General features: G+C 36.4%; 1 protein-coding gene across 1 annotated transcript; it reads left to right on the top strand.

Annotated features, from left to right (window-relative positions):
• Positions 1-4,402: 4,402 nt before the first annotated feature.
• PAC (pale cress protein (PAC)) lies at positions 4,403-16,828 on the top strand. Its single transcript, XM_039132836.3, has 7 exons — positions 4,403-4,689; positions 4,784-4,863; positions 7,802-7,996; positions 11,282-11,368; positions 12,825-12,875; positions 13,061-13,240; positions 16,206-16,828. Exons 1-7 carry the CDS (start codon positions 4,554-4,556, stop codon positions 16,440-16,442), a joined length of 966 nt encoding a protein of 321 aa, XP_038988764.3. The 5' UTR covers positions 4,403-4,553; the 3' UTR covers positions 16,443-16,828.
• Positions 16,829-17,826: the final 998 nt, after the last annotated feature.

Below are 17,826 nucleotides of genomic sequence, written 5' to 3'. Positions count from 1 at the left end.
AACAAAACCCGCACCGTCCCTCATACCACCGTTCAGGACTGACCCATCAAAGTTGATCTTGAAAAAACTTGGAGGTGGAGACTTTCAGGTGAAAAACACCGTACATGTCTGTCATGTCCCCGGCCCGAGATCGCGAGCCGAGGGTCGCGCCAACCGCCGCACACCCGTAGGAAACTCTCCCCACGAGCATGCCAGGCATCTTAACCAACATCTCAATTATATAGATCTCAAATAATTCAACTGAATAAATATGATCTTATTCTATTAACTAACTCAAGTCATAAAGGCTCACAATTCTAAATATGCAGCGGAACAATAATTTACCAACAGGCAAAACTTAGTTCTTAAAATAACAAAACCTTGCAATGTCTAACAATCATAATGAATGTCCAAGATAACATTTCAACTTAAATAACCCTAATCTAAGATAGTTTGCGTCACAATCCTTCTAGTCGCTTTTCCATTTTAGAATCCAAATAGACTAGTTCTCGCAATCTGTAAAACAATAAGAAATTGTATAATGAACTAAACAGCCCAGTAAGTAATGAACACTCTAGCTAGATAAATCAGGCAACAATATGAAGAAAATAAATATATATGCAGTTCCAAGGTACAAGTCAAATATTTCTTAAATTCTTAAGATTCTTTTTACGGTTTCGAGATTCTTTCACATATTCAATTCATCTTGTCGATCCTGGACTATGACCACATGTTCCCTGTGGCAGGGTCATCAACACCGACTAATCTTCTTGCGGTGAGTCCTTCAGGACAGTCAATTGCCAACGTATCTGCCCCCATTGGCGGGGTCCTCAACATAGCCAGGTCGAAGTTCAATTAGTTCTCTATTTCATATTTCAGTCATGAAAACATGCAGTGTTAAAACCAAATATCGTTCATATCTTAATTTTTTTCAATTTATCAGATTCAACTCAACAGCTAGGAACTATGACCACATGTTCCCTGTGGCAAGGTCATATCACCGACTATTCTTCTTGCAGTACCAATGTATTAGCCTCCATTAGCAGGGTCCTCAACATAGCCCGACTGCAAGTCTGAATCTATTTCAAGTCATTATCTTTTCTTGCATTATGTTCAGTGTTCCAGGCCAAAAGGCACAATGTCAGAGCAATAAAATACAATTCAAATCAGAAGCAAATACATTCAATCAGAGTCATACAATATTCTAAAAATATACATATAATCAATGCATCAAATTCAAAATCACGAATAATTCGATTCGTAAAACATATATATAGTTTGCCGATAAATCTAGAAAAGAGGTTACATAATTTATCTTGCGAACGCGATCCACAACAAATTCAATTAATTCCGCAAATCTCTCGCAGAACCTAATATTCAAAAATCGTATTCTTCTTTTAAAATTCATCACAATATATGTATACAAAGACTTAAATTTTAATATCTTCCCATGGCTGGCCCTGCAGGAGTGCCTAGCACCCCGAGTTTGAGTTCATACCCGTAAACCACCCTCTCTCTTTATTATTATTATTATTTTTTCTTTTCTTTTCTTTTTTTCTTCTTTTCTTTTTCTTCTTTCTTCTTTTCTCTCCCGACTCCCCTCTTCTCCTTCGGCGAAACAGGGGATCCGTGACCCCCCCCACTGCCCCCTCTTCTTTCCTCTCGATCGAACCCAAGGGCGGCCGTGGTGGCCGGCCTTGACAGCGGCAGGAGGTGGCGGAGCAAACCCGGCCACCCCCGGCGACTGGCGGCGGTGAACACGCCGACGGCTAGAGCAAGCCGTTTTAGACTCAAATCCGGCGATTGGCCGGTTCCAACCCACAACACGTCATGGCCAAGCATTGAGAGAAGAGGAGAGGAAGGTTAAGGATTCTTACCTCTACCCCGACGAAGTCCGGCGACTTTCTTCCTCTCCGGCGCTAAGGAAGAAGAAGACCCCTCGTACCGAAGAAGACCGACCCAAAGCTCTCTATCTCCCTCTCTCTTTCGGCGGCAATACGAAGAAGAAAGCGGCTACCTCGGGTGGCCTCAAAGAGAAGGAGAAGAAGCCCTAAAAACAGGGCTTTCTTTTTCTTCGGGATGGAAGGAATTCATCCCGTTGCCTCACGTGCATTGCACGTGAGGCTAAGGCTTGGGACTAGGCCGATCAAGTGGACCAGGCCCAGTTCCAGGGTCTCACAATGTCTCTTCTTTCTTTAGCTTTTTCATCGCTTACTTTTTTTTTACGTTGATTTTTTTGACTTTGGTCAGTGTGGGTGGGAGGGAGCACGTGGAAAGAAAAGGAGAGGTTTGTATCCGGCTCCAACAACCGCTAATTATTGGATTACATATGCAATTGTTGAGATGTAAGAAAATGAATTTGAATTCTAATTTGAGGCAATTCTTGATGGATTGATGAGTATCCCTATAGCTATTAAACCTATGGGAGAGAGACACTCCTCCTCTCTCTAGAGATTTATTAAAATTTTAAAAAATATAAAAAAATATTATACTGCCATCGAAGACCTCATTATTTTCTATTTTAAGAGTGAAATTTTGAAATTTAAAATTACCAATCTATTAAGAATTTTTCAAATAAATATAAGTGGAAAAGGATTGATGTTGGTTAAAAAAGAAAATTCACTATTTCTTAACTTATTATTATTCTTCTTAACTAAGATCAATTTAAAATTCTCTTCCCTATTTCGCACTAGCAATCTCAAGCTACTAAGACCAAAGGGTGGTCCTCGATGCCATCTTAAAAAATTTAAGCAAGATGAGAAGGACAAAAATTCTTGATCAAATTGATATAGATAGAATCGAATCAAAACGGAATCTACTTTATGTCTCTTCAACTATTAAAAAAATTTGTTTTTGATGTTTTCTTTATATGTTTTATTGCCCATCAAATAAGCCTATCTGCGAAATTGAAAGCAGGGAAAGCCCAATCCACAGTGAAAGCAATAGCTTTCTCAAGATCTAAGTCTTGGTTTATCCATCTTCTTTTGAGCCTTTCTTTTTTGTCCAATGTTTTAAATTTTAGATTTTGGACAACAAGGATTTGCTGGATTAATTTGAATGCTTAATTTTAGATTTTTATTCTGTTTAAAGGCATTTCCTCATTTTTTTTGTTTTTGTTTTTGGGGTCGTTGTTTCCTCGTATTTATTTTCAAATTTTGATTTTCCCCACTTTTCTTGGTCAAAACAATGATCTTTTTTTATTTAGAATTTAGGTATTTTTCTATATTTATCGCATAAATAATTATTTTTTAATATTAATTATTTAATTTATCTTGCAAAAAAAGTTAAGAAGTGTAGATTGAGTGAGATAGGTTGAGATGGAAAGATATCAAGCTTTACAAATTAGATTAGTTTATGAATAGGCTCCGTTTTGGGAAGCTTTTGGAGGGTCAAAAAGTACTTTCGAGCCATCCAAAAGTCCTTTTAGATGAAAAAGAATGCTTGGTAAAAATTTCAAAAAGCTGTTTTAACTTTTCCAAAAAGCTAAAAATAGATTTTTTAGGATAAGCTCCATTTTGGAGTTTTCTGAAAAAGCTATTTTGAGCTTTGTCGGAAAGCTTTTTTTTAACCAAAATATCCATAATAAAATATAATAATTACATATTTTGTCCCTTTATAAACCTAAAAAGCTGTTGGAACCCTAACAAAGAATCCTAGCTCGGCTAGCCGTGAATCAGACTCCCTTCCATGCAAGAAAAGATATTCTTGTTTCCTATTATTATTTTATACCTTTATTATTGTATTATACTATAAATATAATATATTATTATATTATATCATAATATATTAATGTGTTATGTTAAATAATTTAATATTATGTTATATTATGAAAAATTAATTTACGCTAATAATTATAATATTCTATACCTTTATCATTGTATTATACTATAGATATAATATTATATTACATTATATCATATACATTAATATGTTATGTTAAATAATTTAATATTATATTATATTATGAAAAATTAATGTACGTTAATAATTATAATATTTTATATCTTTATTATTATATTATATCATAATATATTGATATGTTATGTTAAATAATTTAATATTATATTAAATTATTATGCTATAGTATACAATGTTATATTACTATATTATAATAATATTATATTACATTATAGTAATATTATACTATATCATATATTTATATATTAATATATATTATATTTTATTATGCTCTGTTGTATAATACTATACAATATCTTTTATGGTAATTCTGTCGTACAAAAGTACTTTCTCATTTTGTTTACCACATATATGTTAAAGTACCACAACACTTTAGAAATATAGTTACCAAACAGTAAATAGGTTTTTATAAAAATTTTATTTCAAAAAATTCTACTTCGAAAAGCACTATTGCCAACAGCTCCTAAATCGGCTTAAATAGGCCAAATTTATGGGTGATGGTTTTGTATTTGCTATTAGTTCATCCGCCCCCCTATGTTTTTCGTAGGCTCGTAGCCGTTAGGGCGACCGTTATGCTTTGGGGAGCGGACGCAGCCCGAAAGTTTTACCATCCAACTCTCATCGCTCGCCTCCCTCCCTCCCTCTGCCGCTGAGAAATGCAAGCAAACGCCTTCGCCCTGCCGCTACCCTTCAATTACCTTCGGCCTCCGTCGCCGAATCCAACGCTCCGACGTGTCCAACTTCCCCCATATCAACCCGTTCTCGGAGCCAAGTCTCCTCCACTTCTCCGAGGTTCCTGCTCTCTCTCTCTCTCTCTCTCTCTCTAAAGCCAAATCACCTCCTTTCCTCTTCTGCCAACGAGCTTGTTTTCTTTATAACCCCGCAGCTGTGAAGAAGAGCAAGGACGAATTCGGTGTTGAAGATGACGAGGACTACGGCGGGCTGCCGAAAGAATTCTATGACGATGTATGTCACTCCTGAATTTGCCTTCTCTTTATTTCTATCTCTCGCCGTAATTTTAGCACTGGAGCGAGATCAACCTTATGTTTGGAATCGTGCTGTCGATTAGTTGGGCTTCCGCTCTTCAATGTCACTCGTTTTTTTTCTGCTGGGCATTTTGTCGTATAGGTTGTAGCCGATTGTTAGCTTGTTAAGTTTCCTGGGTGATTGATTATTTTCTTTTAATTAAATTCATTTTTATTTTTTTAATTGTTTTGTTGCTTCAGTTTTTATTTTGGATAGTGCATGAGATAAAGTTCTTTGGGTGATTTGGGGAGCCTTCAATCAAGTTTTGTATGCTTTACTTTCAGATCGCTGCTCACCAGAAACCCGACTCGTTCCTTTATGCTTTCTAACATCATTACATGAACATGAAAGACATCGTGGAAGGTGCTTTCATGAGAAAAATGGTTCAATATGGTCATTGAGTAGTGGAACGATGTTTAAAGATAATGCGAATGATCACAGAATTCTAGTTATGACTTTTTTTTTTAGTTCAGTTTTTTCCCACTTGGTGCTTGTAGCTCTAATCTCATTTTTTTTTTCATGGTAATTCCAGTAGTGATAGATTGTTCTAGTTGCTCTCGTGTGCACAAAAATAGATGTTATATATGCACTGGAATTTCTTAGGGACCTGTTTATTTTCTTGAGCATCTCTTTCTCAGGAGATGATGAGTGGTGAGTAGTTTGAGATTGCACTACTCAAAAAGCATGCACTCGATATGTACCATGATGCTTTCCTTTGTAGGATCTTAAGATTAGATAGATGATTGCGCATGTCTATGGTTGCTTAGGTTTCCACGGAGTTCAACTGAATCAACCAACCTTATTTCAGCTTTGTTCAAAGAAATTTTCAAGGACTTGTCAAGTTGACTTAATTAAACTTAGGAAGATTGTAAATGCGATTAGTTAGTTAAAGGTTATAGTACACCAGCATTTGTATGAACACTCGACATGCATAAATCTCAAGAGTCAGAATCAACGGATCATTTGTTTTCCTAAACTGAATCATGAAATATTTCAACAAGTGAAATGCTTAAATTTTATCACAATTTGTTAATAGAGTTAAACAGAAAGCTATTAACTGCATCGAGGATGTCATATACTCAATGTTGTTGATCAAAGGATATGAAGAGGCAGGGCTAAAACATTGTAAACTGAGATGCATCTTTGTTGGAAAACCTGAATGTTAGCACCAAACATACCTTGTCAAATTGGCACAAAACAATATCTTTTCAAGTTGGCACAAAACAATGTAAATGGGGAAACAAATTCTACCATGATTTAATTATACATGCAAGCTCCATTTTTATTTGAGGTGTTTATAACATACACTTATCTTTACTCTTAGATTAATTGTTGCCTTTGTTATTATCCAGTTTTCCTTTCATATTTTTCTCACCATTCTTCCACCTCTCCTCTCTCCAATTGATCTCCGCTGACTACTCTAGGTTGAAATGTTGAGATCAGATTGATATCTGTTCATACAATGCTTCTCAATGTAATGGTGGAGCTGTGTCTTTGGTTGGCTCCGGAACAAACCTCAATTGATGAGACAAGTCTGTATCATTGTAGACTATTGTGCTTAGCCTCAAATCCATTTACAACGTATCATTCTCAAAATAAAGAAAAAATTCTAATAAAGGAAAACACATGCGGCCTCCACCTTATAGAATTGTTCCAAATAAGACTATTTTACAAGTATATCCAACTATAGTGCATGGTCACTATAGTATATGCATGCATTATAAAGATACCAGTGTTATGCATGTGCAATGATCACAAGAGGAAGCATGGATAGCCATGATTCCCTGTAGAATTAAAGATTTCTACTAGTTTTTCTTAAATGATAAATATATCTTGAATTTTGATGCGTGACTCTTTCTTCGAAAAGGGGGGGGGGAGAGAGAGAGAGAGAGAGAGGGGGGGGGGAGAGAGAGAGGGGGAGAGAGAGAACTGTAGCAGTCCTGTGTCTTAAAGATGTGTGTATGCTGTGTAGTATAGAAGATGTGGGGCCCACAAGTTATACCCTACTTAAGTCAGAACCAAAGCAAGAATAATACCAATAGTGTTTCTAAAAGAGGGTCTCACTGGCTGAGGCTCAAGGCATTCACATTGACAATAGAGTTGCATTATCAATCTGTATCATAAAAACTATAACAAAGATCGATCCTTGCGTTAATAAAGTCATAAAAAGTGGTGAACCATTAAAAATCATTGCTAGAGGACCTTGTGAATGGACCGAATTAAGCTCCATTTCACAAGTACTTAAGCTTCTTAGTCCCTATACAAATGACTAAACATTTCATGTATTAATTAATTAGCTTATTCATGGTCATATACATGCTCTGATAAGAAGTTACTGTGATAATTTTAACAAGATAAAGCAGTGTAGTGATCCTTGGTTGCTTTACATCGTAAATTAGTCTAAAAGAATATTGTTTTTCGTGCCATTCCAATTGCCCCAATGTGTTGTACATGTCCAATGTCATATCTTCTAAGATGAAAGTAATTTTTTTCCTGATTTACCCTCTCTTTATATTTAAAATGCAGAAGGCAATCTCTTTATATTCTTGCAAGTATGTTTCTTTGTTCTTTCTTTCTTAATTCTCTGTGAACTTGCTAGGAAATGTCTCCTTCATTATTTATGTAATTCCTGCCCATCTTTCCTTTCAAGTTTTTTTTTTCTTCTACATCATCTTAAGTAAGGGAAGAGGGCATATTTGGTTTAATTTAGTCTTTTACTTGAGTAAAAGCTTGGACAAAATTATTCATCTTAGTGATGATTTGTTGGGATTTCTTAGCTCTAGAATTAATTATCAACTACAATGTCTAGTTCATTTTTTTATTTGAGATAAGTTTTTCCATGCTTTTCTTTGCTCTTCATTGACTTTGTCCATTCTAGGAGTGGCAAACATGCCAGCAAGAGAAAGCTAAGGAGTGGGAAGATTATCGCCAGAAGGAGGAAGCAAAGGAGAATAGAAAGATAGATGAATATCGAGAGATAGGCATGCGCTTAAAGGGATACCCTGAGGAAGAAGTTCGCAAAGCAAGGAAATTAGTTTCAAGTTTTATAAGATCTGCTGAAGAAGTTGAAGAGGTAATTTCCCGAACATTTTTCCGTCCCTTTTTCATGTGTCATGGTACTTAAGTACCGTGCTGATGACAGATGTAATGGTTGCCACGAAAAAATTGCATAGAGTGGTGACATAGAGAGATGGATGTAAGCTTATTTATTTGGCCAAATTTATAATGCCATGTGAAATATATTTTAGAATGGTGATTGGTACCATTTTGTTTGTGTATTATGAACACTACAAAGTGCAAAATAAGTGTGCTATGGTAATGGTTGCGAAGAAAAAATTGCATAGAGTGGTGACATAGAGAGATGGATGTAAGCTTATTTATTTGGCCAAATTTATAATGCCATGTGAAATATATTTTAGAATGGTGATTGGTACCATTTTGTTTGTGTATTATGAACACTACAAAGTGCAAATAAATAAGTGTGCTATGGTAGAAATTATTTGAATTTGCATACCATTATATTTAATGCAGTCCTTTGTATATTAAATTTTTACTTATAAAATAGCCATTTTTTGGCGCCCTTTTTGCAACTTAATATGTTTGTTCAACTGCTACTCCTGCAATGGAATCTATATGCTGAGTGTTGACTCCTGTTAATGCGTCCAGCCTCATTTCTGAATTGTTTGGGAGATGCAATGTTGATTAGAGACCTCCTTAGAGCACTTTTCATATTATGTAATATAATTTCCTTTTTCTATAATTTATCACATGTTCTTTTGCAATTCCGGATGCTGTCTTGTTCACAATGCTATCTTCATAGTAAACTCATAATAAGGTCAGTATACTGACAATCAACTAACAATAGCGACATTTTGTAAGTTATCTTTATTGGGGTTATCTCCATACATTTTTACACCACATTTATACTTCATAAAGCTAGGTCATTGAAATCCATATCTTTCTGTGAATTTATCTTTTATTCAGGTGATACATTCTGGTTCAAATATATTCTACAAATTTTACATCATGGATATATATTAAAGAGTTCCCTTGTAATATAATTATTGTTGATCCAGAAAATTTCTACTAAATGGACCCTGGTGTAGACTTTTCCGCAAACTGAAAATCACCTTGTCTCTTAACAAATATTATAATACTTATCAATGCTTTTCGTTCATATTATTATTCTAATATATCTGTGGATCACACTGTTTCCTTAACACCCACAAACTTTTTCATCCATATCATCTTTCGCCGTTTCTCCATATTGATGTTAATCAGGTTTATGTTTTTTCTCATCCTTTACATATTTCAACTAGTTTTTGTTTAAACTAGCTCTTCTTTACATCTTGAACCAAATGGATTGCTTTGGAGACATAATTGTTTATTTCATCATAAAATGCCCTTTTTCTTAGAAGTTTGTTACCAGATATGCCTCAAAGGCCATGCTAGTTGGTGCAATTTTGTGCTCCACCTTTATTCTTATAGACTGACATTCTGGTGCTTATATTTAAAATATTTTACATTTTCTTCATTTTATGTATCTTTGAGGAGTCAAACAAAATTTTTCCATAAAATTTTCATAGACCCATCAGAAAAAATCTTGGCTTGCAATTTTATGTTATCTTGGATGCCAAAAGTGTTTTACATGTACTTTTGTATAGTCTTTGCATCCGTGTATAACGGGTTTTACCTAGGTTAGTTGTATATATCAAGCAGTTGCCTAAACATAGTGATGCATTTCAGCATTAGTCAACCTTTCTCCTGATCAGCCAAGATTCATTTGCGTAGGATTACTGCAAGAGCTTCATAAGCTGGCTCACAATTATGCGATCATGACTGGTGGAAGCATTACTTACCTTGAGAGCATGATGGGCAATGGGGATGTTGCTCATCAGTTATAGTTGTCATACTGAAATCAGAATCTAGCTGTCAATTTTTTCAGGGTTTCCATGCCTATCAATTAGGTTTAGACTGTAGGGACATGAGCTGGCTTTTGAAGATAGATCATCGATCTGGTGTTGGATTATCATAGTTTTGCTAGACTGGCTATTTTTATAATCAATTTGGCCTTGTGTTGTCATGGTATTGCTGAAACTGGCTATTCAAATGGCAAGACAACTGATTAGTGTATGTTACATGAACACGCTATTTTGGTTATCCTTGCTCATATGACAATCAGAATGGAATGAACAACTTCTGGAAGCTTCATATTCAAGTTCTACCTTCTAGACTTTCTGTCTTGTTGATAAGTTACTGGTAGGATGAATACATGCATTCCTGAGGCCGTGGTCATGACTTTTTGGGTTTGGCCAGCTAAGGTTATACTATTTTGGGGGTTCAGTTCATCCTTGATCTCTTCTCTCCTTTAAGAATCTTGTGATGCGCCTTTGCATCCTCCAGTGCTCCTGAATCCTTCACTGAGAATTTCTGTTAGTTTTTGAAGCATTTCTCTCTTCTTCTTCTTCTTCCTCTTCTTCCTCATCTCCTACTTTTTCTCCTTCCTTTAATTAATGTTACTTCATTATATTTCTGTCTGATCTTTTTCTATGGGTTTTTCTCTGAAGAGTCTTCTTATAACCTTGGCCCTGGCCCATTGAGTCATTTAATTTGTTATTTAAGTCTTTTCCTCTTTATCCTCTTTCTTTCACTCTTGACAGCTAACTTGCTCTTCTTTTTTGAACTTTCAAAACATGAATTTCATTCCCTTCACGACTAGTCACTTTTATCATGATCCTTCATTATCTGTTACCGTTTAAGCACCTTGTCAAATGTGATTTATTGGGTCATCTTGATGGCTCTAAACTTCAGCATGCTCTACTTCTTGTTTCTTTGTCATCCTTTAAAGAGGCAATGGAGACTGCTAGTTCTGCTACTGGCACTGTTCCACTGCCTTATCTTTCTCCATTATTGAGCTGCATCAGTTTGAGTGATCAACTGCTCTTTCTTGATGTCCTTAGGGAACCATAATTTCCATCCTCACATTGCAAGGCTTTTCATGGCTGAAAAGATCTAGTATCATCTTTTGGTCTTTAGATATAATCAAGTGGGTTTCATGAGGATCATATTCTTTGTGAAATGTAGGCAGCCGTACATGGAGAACAATCTCATCTTGAGATCAGAAGTGGGACGATCTGTTTTTCTGACACCAGTATGGCAACCAGAGTGTCAATGCTTTAGGAAGTATCAGCAAGTATTCCTTTTCTTGATGTGTTTATGCTCTGATGCTGAGCTTATATGAAGCATTTCTTCTTTATCTGTGTTTTCATTTGTAGTAGTATTCTAGGAGTTTTGTGAAAAATATAAACAAACTGAATTTGTTTCCATGGCTGTATTAAACTTGCTTTACTATGTGCAGAAAATTGAGGAGGCCGCTGAGAAAGGCGAACTTAATGAACTTGTTCTAATGGTCATTTGGAATCGTCTTGATCTTGCTCGACGTGATGTATGTGCAGCTCTTTTCTGTTTCTTTATTTGTTGAATGATTCTTTTTTACTTTAATGCTTCTTATTATTATAATACTTCATCCTTGGACTGGGTTGTATTGCAGAACTTTTAATTCTTTTTGTTGCCTCCAAAATTGCTTAAGGTATATTTTTTACCTGTTTTGATTTCTAGTTCTCTGCAACTGTTTGCAGTGGATTAAACTTTGGGAGGTCAAACTACTATCAATGTTCAACAATATCGAGAGAATGCAGTGTACAGAATTTTCTTAAAAACTACCTGTGAGGACCTGTGCGAGCATGTGTCTAGTCCCATATCAACTATACACCGAGTAGATCTTGGATAGAAAGCCAAATAACACCTTTCATCTTGCTTTCTTACGTGAGGTCATAGGTTGTTATAAATAGTATCAGAGCGGACCCAACTCATGGCCTATGTAGACTAAGGGACAATGCAGCCCAAGCCTGTTAGGGTTGACTGTAGACTAATCATGGTGTTTGTGATTGGATTTGACTTGATTTGGACCCTTAGCTTGGAGAGGGTGCCAAGGCTTGAATGGGGAGAGTATGTGAGGTTTCGTACGGGCATATAGTTAGTCCCACATCGGCCATGCTCTAGGTAGTTCTTGGGGGCTTATGTAGGGCCAAGAGACCTAAAAAGACACCTTTCAGCTAGCCTTTTGGGTGAGGTTTTGAGTTGTTACGCTACCTCTGTCGTTTAACTTGATAAATTTGTTACAGACTAATGCTAGTAATGCACAAGGGCTAGTTCTCCGTAATTAGTTTGCATCTAGAATGTCGTGGCTTCAGGCAAAGATGCCTGTCAGCAGGTTTGAATCTGTTTCCACCAGTGACCAAGTTAAACTGGATATAGTGTCTAAGTTTGGGTTTTGGTAGTTGCCACCACATTATCTTGTTATACTATTTGCAAAGTTCTTGATTATACCCCTATATCCATGTACATACAAAGCACTATATGATCACTTACGTAAGTACATTTAGCTTTACCCAGCCAAAATCCAGCTTATCTTATCTCAGCCATGTAAATCCTATGGAAAAATGACCTCGCAAGTAGGCATGGTCAAATACACTTGAATGGAGCTGAGCAAATCCAGGCTGCACTCAAACTACAGTCAACTTTTGAGGAAAAATTACATCCAACTTTACTTTATGGAGGTCATTTTGGAGGTTTGACATAATAACACTTCTTGTTGAATGAGTAAAACACACATGTTAGCCTTCTGGGAGGTGATAGATAGTTTGATAGATCTAGAAGATGATTAGACCATTAGTACACTTTCTTTCCAGCTGCTGTTCATTTTCCTAACACTATTTTATTAATTTTCTGCTTTTTTTCATCATGATGATATCTTGGCTCTTATGGAAATGCATTTCTGTTTCACCTGAATTACAATGTCACCTAATCAAGTGTTTTTTTTCGTTTGTTTCCATAACCAGGAAGAAAAGGATGTCATTAGAAGCCTAGATCTCCTATATAGAAGGATAGAGGTATGTTATTTCATTCAAAGATTATGTTCCTGTTAGATACCTCCATAGCTAAGTGACATTTTTAGGTTTCAATACGTTACTCCAATCAACAAAGCTTGTGTTTGTGGTCCATATTTTAGCATTCTGATTATCTTAACTCCTCCAAACACTTGTTTCTGGGATGTCAAAATATCAACCACTTCTAGACAGAAATTTTGAAGAGGGAATCTACACCTGCCATGAGATTGCTCAATGACCTTTTGAACCTCCATGATGGATTTGATGATGAGGGGTGGCTGAAGAAGTGTAGAAAGTGCATGATAGACACCTTTCCTCGAGAAGACCCTCTCAGTATGCTTGTTCCTGCTGGGTTTGACATTGAAAAAGTACGTCCTTTTTAAATAAACTTGGACATCAACTTTTAGAATCCTATTTGCTTGATGTAGATTAGTAACCAAATCAATGAAGAGCATTATCATATAAATAGTCAAGTACTCATTTACATTGTGGATAGCTTTTTCAGAAACTGTTAATGCAGGAACGTTTTTTCATCTTAAAATTTGTTAAATCTATCGTGGAATTTATTATATTCAATGAATATAAAAGATACTGGTAGTTAGGTTAGAGCATAATTCTTGGTGCATGACATATATTTTTATTATGAGTTCCCAGCAATTAGATTATGATCAACACCTTCATACAAGATGCTTTGTTCTTGGTGTAGTTTTGCATTATGCTTGAATCATCAGATCATTCTATCTACAAGCATGATGACCTTGTATGCTTACTATGTCGATACCTTTTTGCACCTATTTTACATTAGCTTTGTAGTATTTGTTGCATTACCTTTTTGCGCATGCAGTCTTCAACTCTAACAACGTTCTACTTTATATGGTACAATGTCCTTTATGTTTAAAGAAGGCTGGTGTCTATGATGAAACCCACTTCACTGGAGAGCGTAAAAACATGCAAAGGAAACCAAATGAAGTATTTGTACTTCTGGTGTATAACTAAGTTTGTAATGCTCTAGTGCTAGGAATCCACCTTTCAAATCATTGTATAACTTTTGAATATTTATTGATACAAGCATACAACTGAAATGATTATCCATTTGTCTTTGTTTACTAGTAATGTCGATCAAGGATAGAAATACCAGTGCTAATATGTGCATACCAGCCATAAAGAACCTGTATGGGTAGGGCATTGGTATCGATATTCCCCTCAGTAAGTGACTTTGCTGTTTCAGCGGCAAGAGGCATACCTGATGTCAATATCGTGCCATATCGTATAGGTGAGGTACCGATACAGGGACCAATACGACTACTTGAACCATTTTGATTATTCTATGTATGATACTATGTTTCTTTGATTATGACCTTGTAGATAATGCTATCCAGATTTCTAGATGAGTTACAGATCAGCAGGACCTGGGACTCATCCCAACCTTTGACCTCTATACTGTTATTTCTTAAGAGAGGGATGAAATCTCCCCAAAACCACATAGATCGATTTGATTCTTACATCATTGTTAATCTCTTGATTCCCTCAAGGCCTAGGCCTACACCTAGGCCCTTGCAGGAATAGGATCCAGTGTTGATGTGGTTGAGGTGGCATGCTTGTGTAGTGAGATATGTATGGGGAAAGGATTGCAAGACAATATCTCCCCACATGTGGCTTGTTATAGGTTTTGTCTCTAGCAGAGACAAAGCATATGATATGTTTTGTGGTTTTGTTGTGTTTGAGTCTGATAGGGTATGCCAGACTCACTTGGAATGTAGAATTAGTAGCATAACTCATGACTATAGATATATGTTTATTCAGATAGGGTTTAATATGGTGATATGGGGCTTGATTAAGCTCAGGTAACTAGTCTCCACATAGGGTGTTAGTTGGGTCACCTAGTAACTAGTTAGGTTCTGATTTTTCTTGAGGTGGTGAGGACTTGTGAATAACTCCAAGTTGAAAAGGTTGTAGTAAGGGGATCAGTTCACTCTTAATGATGTTCAATGCAGGGCATGTTTGCACATTTATAGGCCATACTAAGTGCCAATACAAGTTGTTAGGCCAAAGGACAAGTATAGAATGGTTGGAGTGGTTAGAGTATATTCATAAGCATTTTGCAGTTATTTATGGTCAAAATGTTCTTATTATGATTAAATGGTGGGGGAGGTGATAATCACGGGTGCCTGGACATTGACCACCAAGGCAACCATCTGAATGCAATGATTCAGCCTCTCATATAGTTCATAGATTTCTAGTGGGAACATAAAACTGTCCATCCTGTAATTTACCCTGAAACCGAGCCATTAGTCAATTGAACAATCAGAATCTGTGAAATTTTTCTGAAAATTCTAAGGAAAAAAATCATGAGATAGCCATGGCAACAGTTGATAATTTCAAGAATGATGTATAGCTTTAAGGAACGTACTCTGACAAACACTCTTTCAACTAACATACCATATTTCAACCAGATACTTGCCTATTTACTTGTTTCAATTATGCTTCTGTGGAGCCTTATTGACTCAATTCCCCCTCCTTTATACTCTACTGAAAGTTTAAAAAACTTTGTAAAAATTTGCATTACATCCAATGAGAATATGAATGTTTCTGGTTATGTGCACTTATTAGTTTTGTAGTCTCTTAGCTGTTGAATGTATAATGACATACTCTAGTATCTCCTACCAGTTGCAAAACATATTGGATAAAATTGTTCCTAGAAGTTGTTAAATTCATATGCAAAATGTTTCTTTTGTGATGGCGTGGTGAGAGGAAGTGTTGTAAGTTGGGTCTTGACCTTCATGAGGACCTCCTGCATATGGTGGTGTTAGCCATTACTTATTTATTGCAGGCTCTTAGCATGTAAAATCAACAATTATTGATAGTTTAAACATTCCTGAGCATTCACAGCCCATTCTTTGGCTCTAAATAAGTTATACTACATTTTGTTTAGAATTGATCTTAAGTGTTGACAACTGGTGATAGTCTGAACTAGGCCTTAACCTTCATATATGGCCTCTTGCTTTTGGTTCTGTCAGCCATTGCTTAACAATAAATGGTATCTGGGGCAGGAAATCAGCGATTTGTAACAATTTGTCAAATCTTTGAGTATTTGCCCTCCTTTATGTGGCTCTTCAGTGTTTACATGATAACGCAAATTATATCACAACAGTGCTTGGTCTCCCTTGTATTGATTTGGTCAACTTGTACTTATCTATTTTTCGTGAGACCAAAACTGAAATGTTCTATACGTACTCAAGTCTATTCAGTGTTACTGATTGAAATCTGCATTCTTATCAGGGTAAATTTATTAGAATTCACTGCATTGAATCGTTGATGTTTCTGTTTTAACAGCACCAAGGCCGAATTGGGTTGCCACCCATGGATGATGATGATGTTCTCCTAAGGGTTGATTTTGTCAGAGAGGTTGATGCGCTGCTGTGCGATGTCCGAGCAGAACAAGGCAACATCCAGTCTCCACAGGGACTTGATCCTGAATCAGTTGCAACCCGGTTGAAGCAGCAGGAGAAGCAGCAGACCATTCATCAAGTAGAGGCTCTTCTAGAGCTGGCAATCTCATTGAATTGGTGATAACTGTGATCTAACCCTGGCAGCTGTTTTTATATGTCATCAGAGGGCTAGTCTTTGTCATATGCTTTGTCTTGCAAACATGGAGGTAGAAGATAGATCCAGCTCATGCATTTCTCCATTATGGATACCAACAATTCAAGCAGCAGTAGCAAGTGCTAAAAATCGTGGCCATCGCATCCTTCAGTGTAAATAACTAAATACCACACTCAGCTGGTTCTTTATTAATATGCTTGTTGCCATAGGTCAATCATGTGAAATACACAAATCATTCTGATCACCTTTAGATGGTATTCTATCAAACAGTTGGATGGCTGGCTGCATCCCAATTTCTCTCCCACTTGGCAATTTCGACAATGATGAGTAATCCATACTTGAGAATTCATTAAGCTTGGTCTCGTACATCAATAGCAGCCAAAGGCATGATGTTTTTGGCAACCAAAGAGATAGCAAGATTATTTTGTTATTGCCTTCATAACATGAGTAGGAGATTGGACAGTTGGGCTGCTGTTGTCTATATTAGTATTTGAAGTTATCTTGTTACTCTTTAAAAGATTTGCTCTACTATTGGTAGTCCATTGCATGATTGCCTTCCCATAGTGCGAGATATGACATTTGATTAACTTCATCTGTCTTGATATGGTCTATACTGCAACAACCAATTTCCAAATTCACAGTTAGTAGGGATCACATCAATGCCATTTATCCAGATATGAGTTGATGGTAGTGTACGCTGACGTGATGATCCATTCATATCCAAAAGTTCGACATACAGAGGGTGCAGACTTGGCTATTTGGAGCGTCTTCTGCACTGAGAATATTGATCAATCATAAAGACTGCTGAAATTAGCAACAGATGCTTGAGCATTTGGTTTATTTTATTGTTGAAGGCTGGTAACCTCAGGGTCATTACTAAGAGCCATACTGGCGAACAGGACTTTATTTAGGTGATGAGAATTGGCTCGGTGGTTAGCTGGGGACTCCCCTGATCTAATAAAAATAAGTTTCGATAGCAACCGATCTGTGAAGCCAACTAATAGTCGCATTGGTCTCCTTTGATCTTACTTTGAATAGAGGCAAGTAGAGATGCAGCCATCAATTCTATTATCTGAGGCTAATAATTGCCACAAGATTAAGCTAGAGCAGGCAATTCAAACTAGCTTTTAAATGTATGACTGGTGTTAATAAGCCCTTTCAGCCTGCAGTACAACAGATGGCGTACCAACAATAGGTTACGCAATGCCACCAGAAGAATGCGTAGCACAAGATCACAAGTTTACATATTCTTCATCTTGCTGATTGGCAGATCCTTTGCCAGAATACATTTTTTTCCAACAAATTATGGGGAAAGCAGCTGCATAACTAATCTGTTCAATAGATCTTGTAT

This window comes from Phoenix dactylifera, chromosome 17 (genome assembly GCF_051530095.1).
Source record: "Phoenix dactylifera cultivar Ajwa chromosome 17, Ajwa_hap1_PhDact_Kaust_v1.1, whole genome shotgun sequence".
NCBI lineage: Eukaryota > Viridiplantae > Streptophyta > Magnoliopsida > Arecales > Arecaceae > Phoenix > Phoenix dactylifera.
The sequence above is the reverse complement of the archived record's forward strand: the minus strand, read 5'-3'. Positions and strand labels throughout refer to the sequence as shown.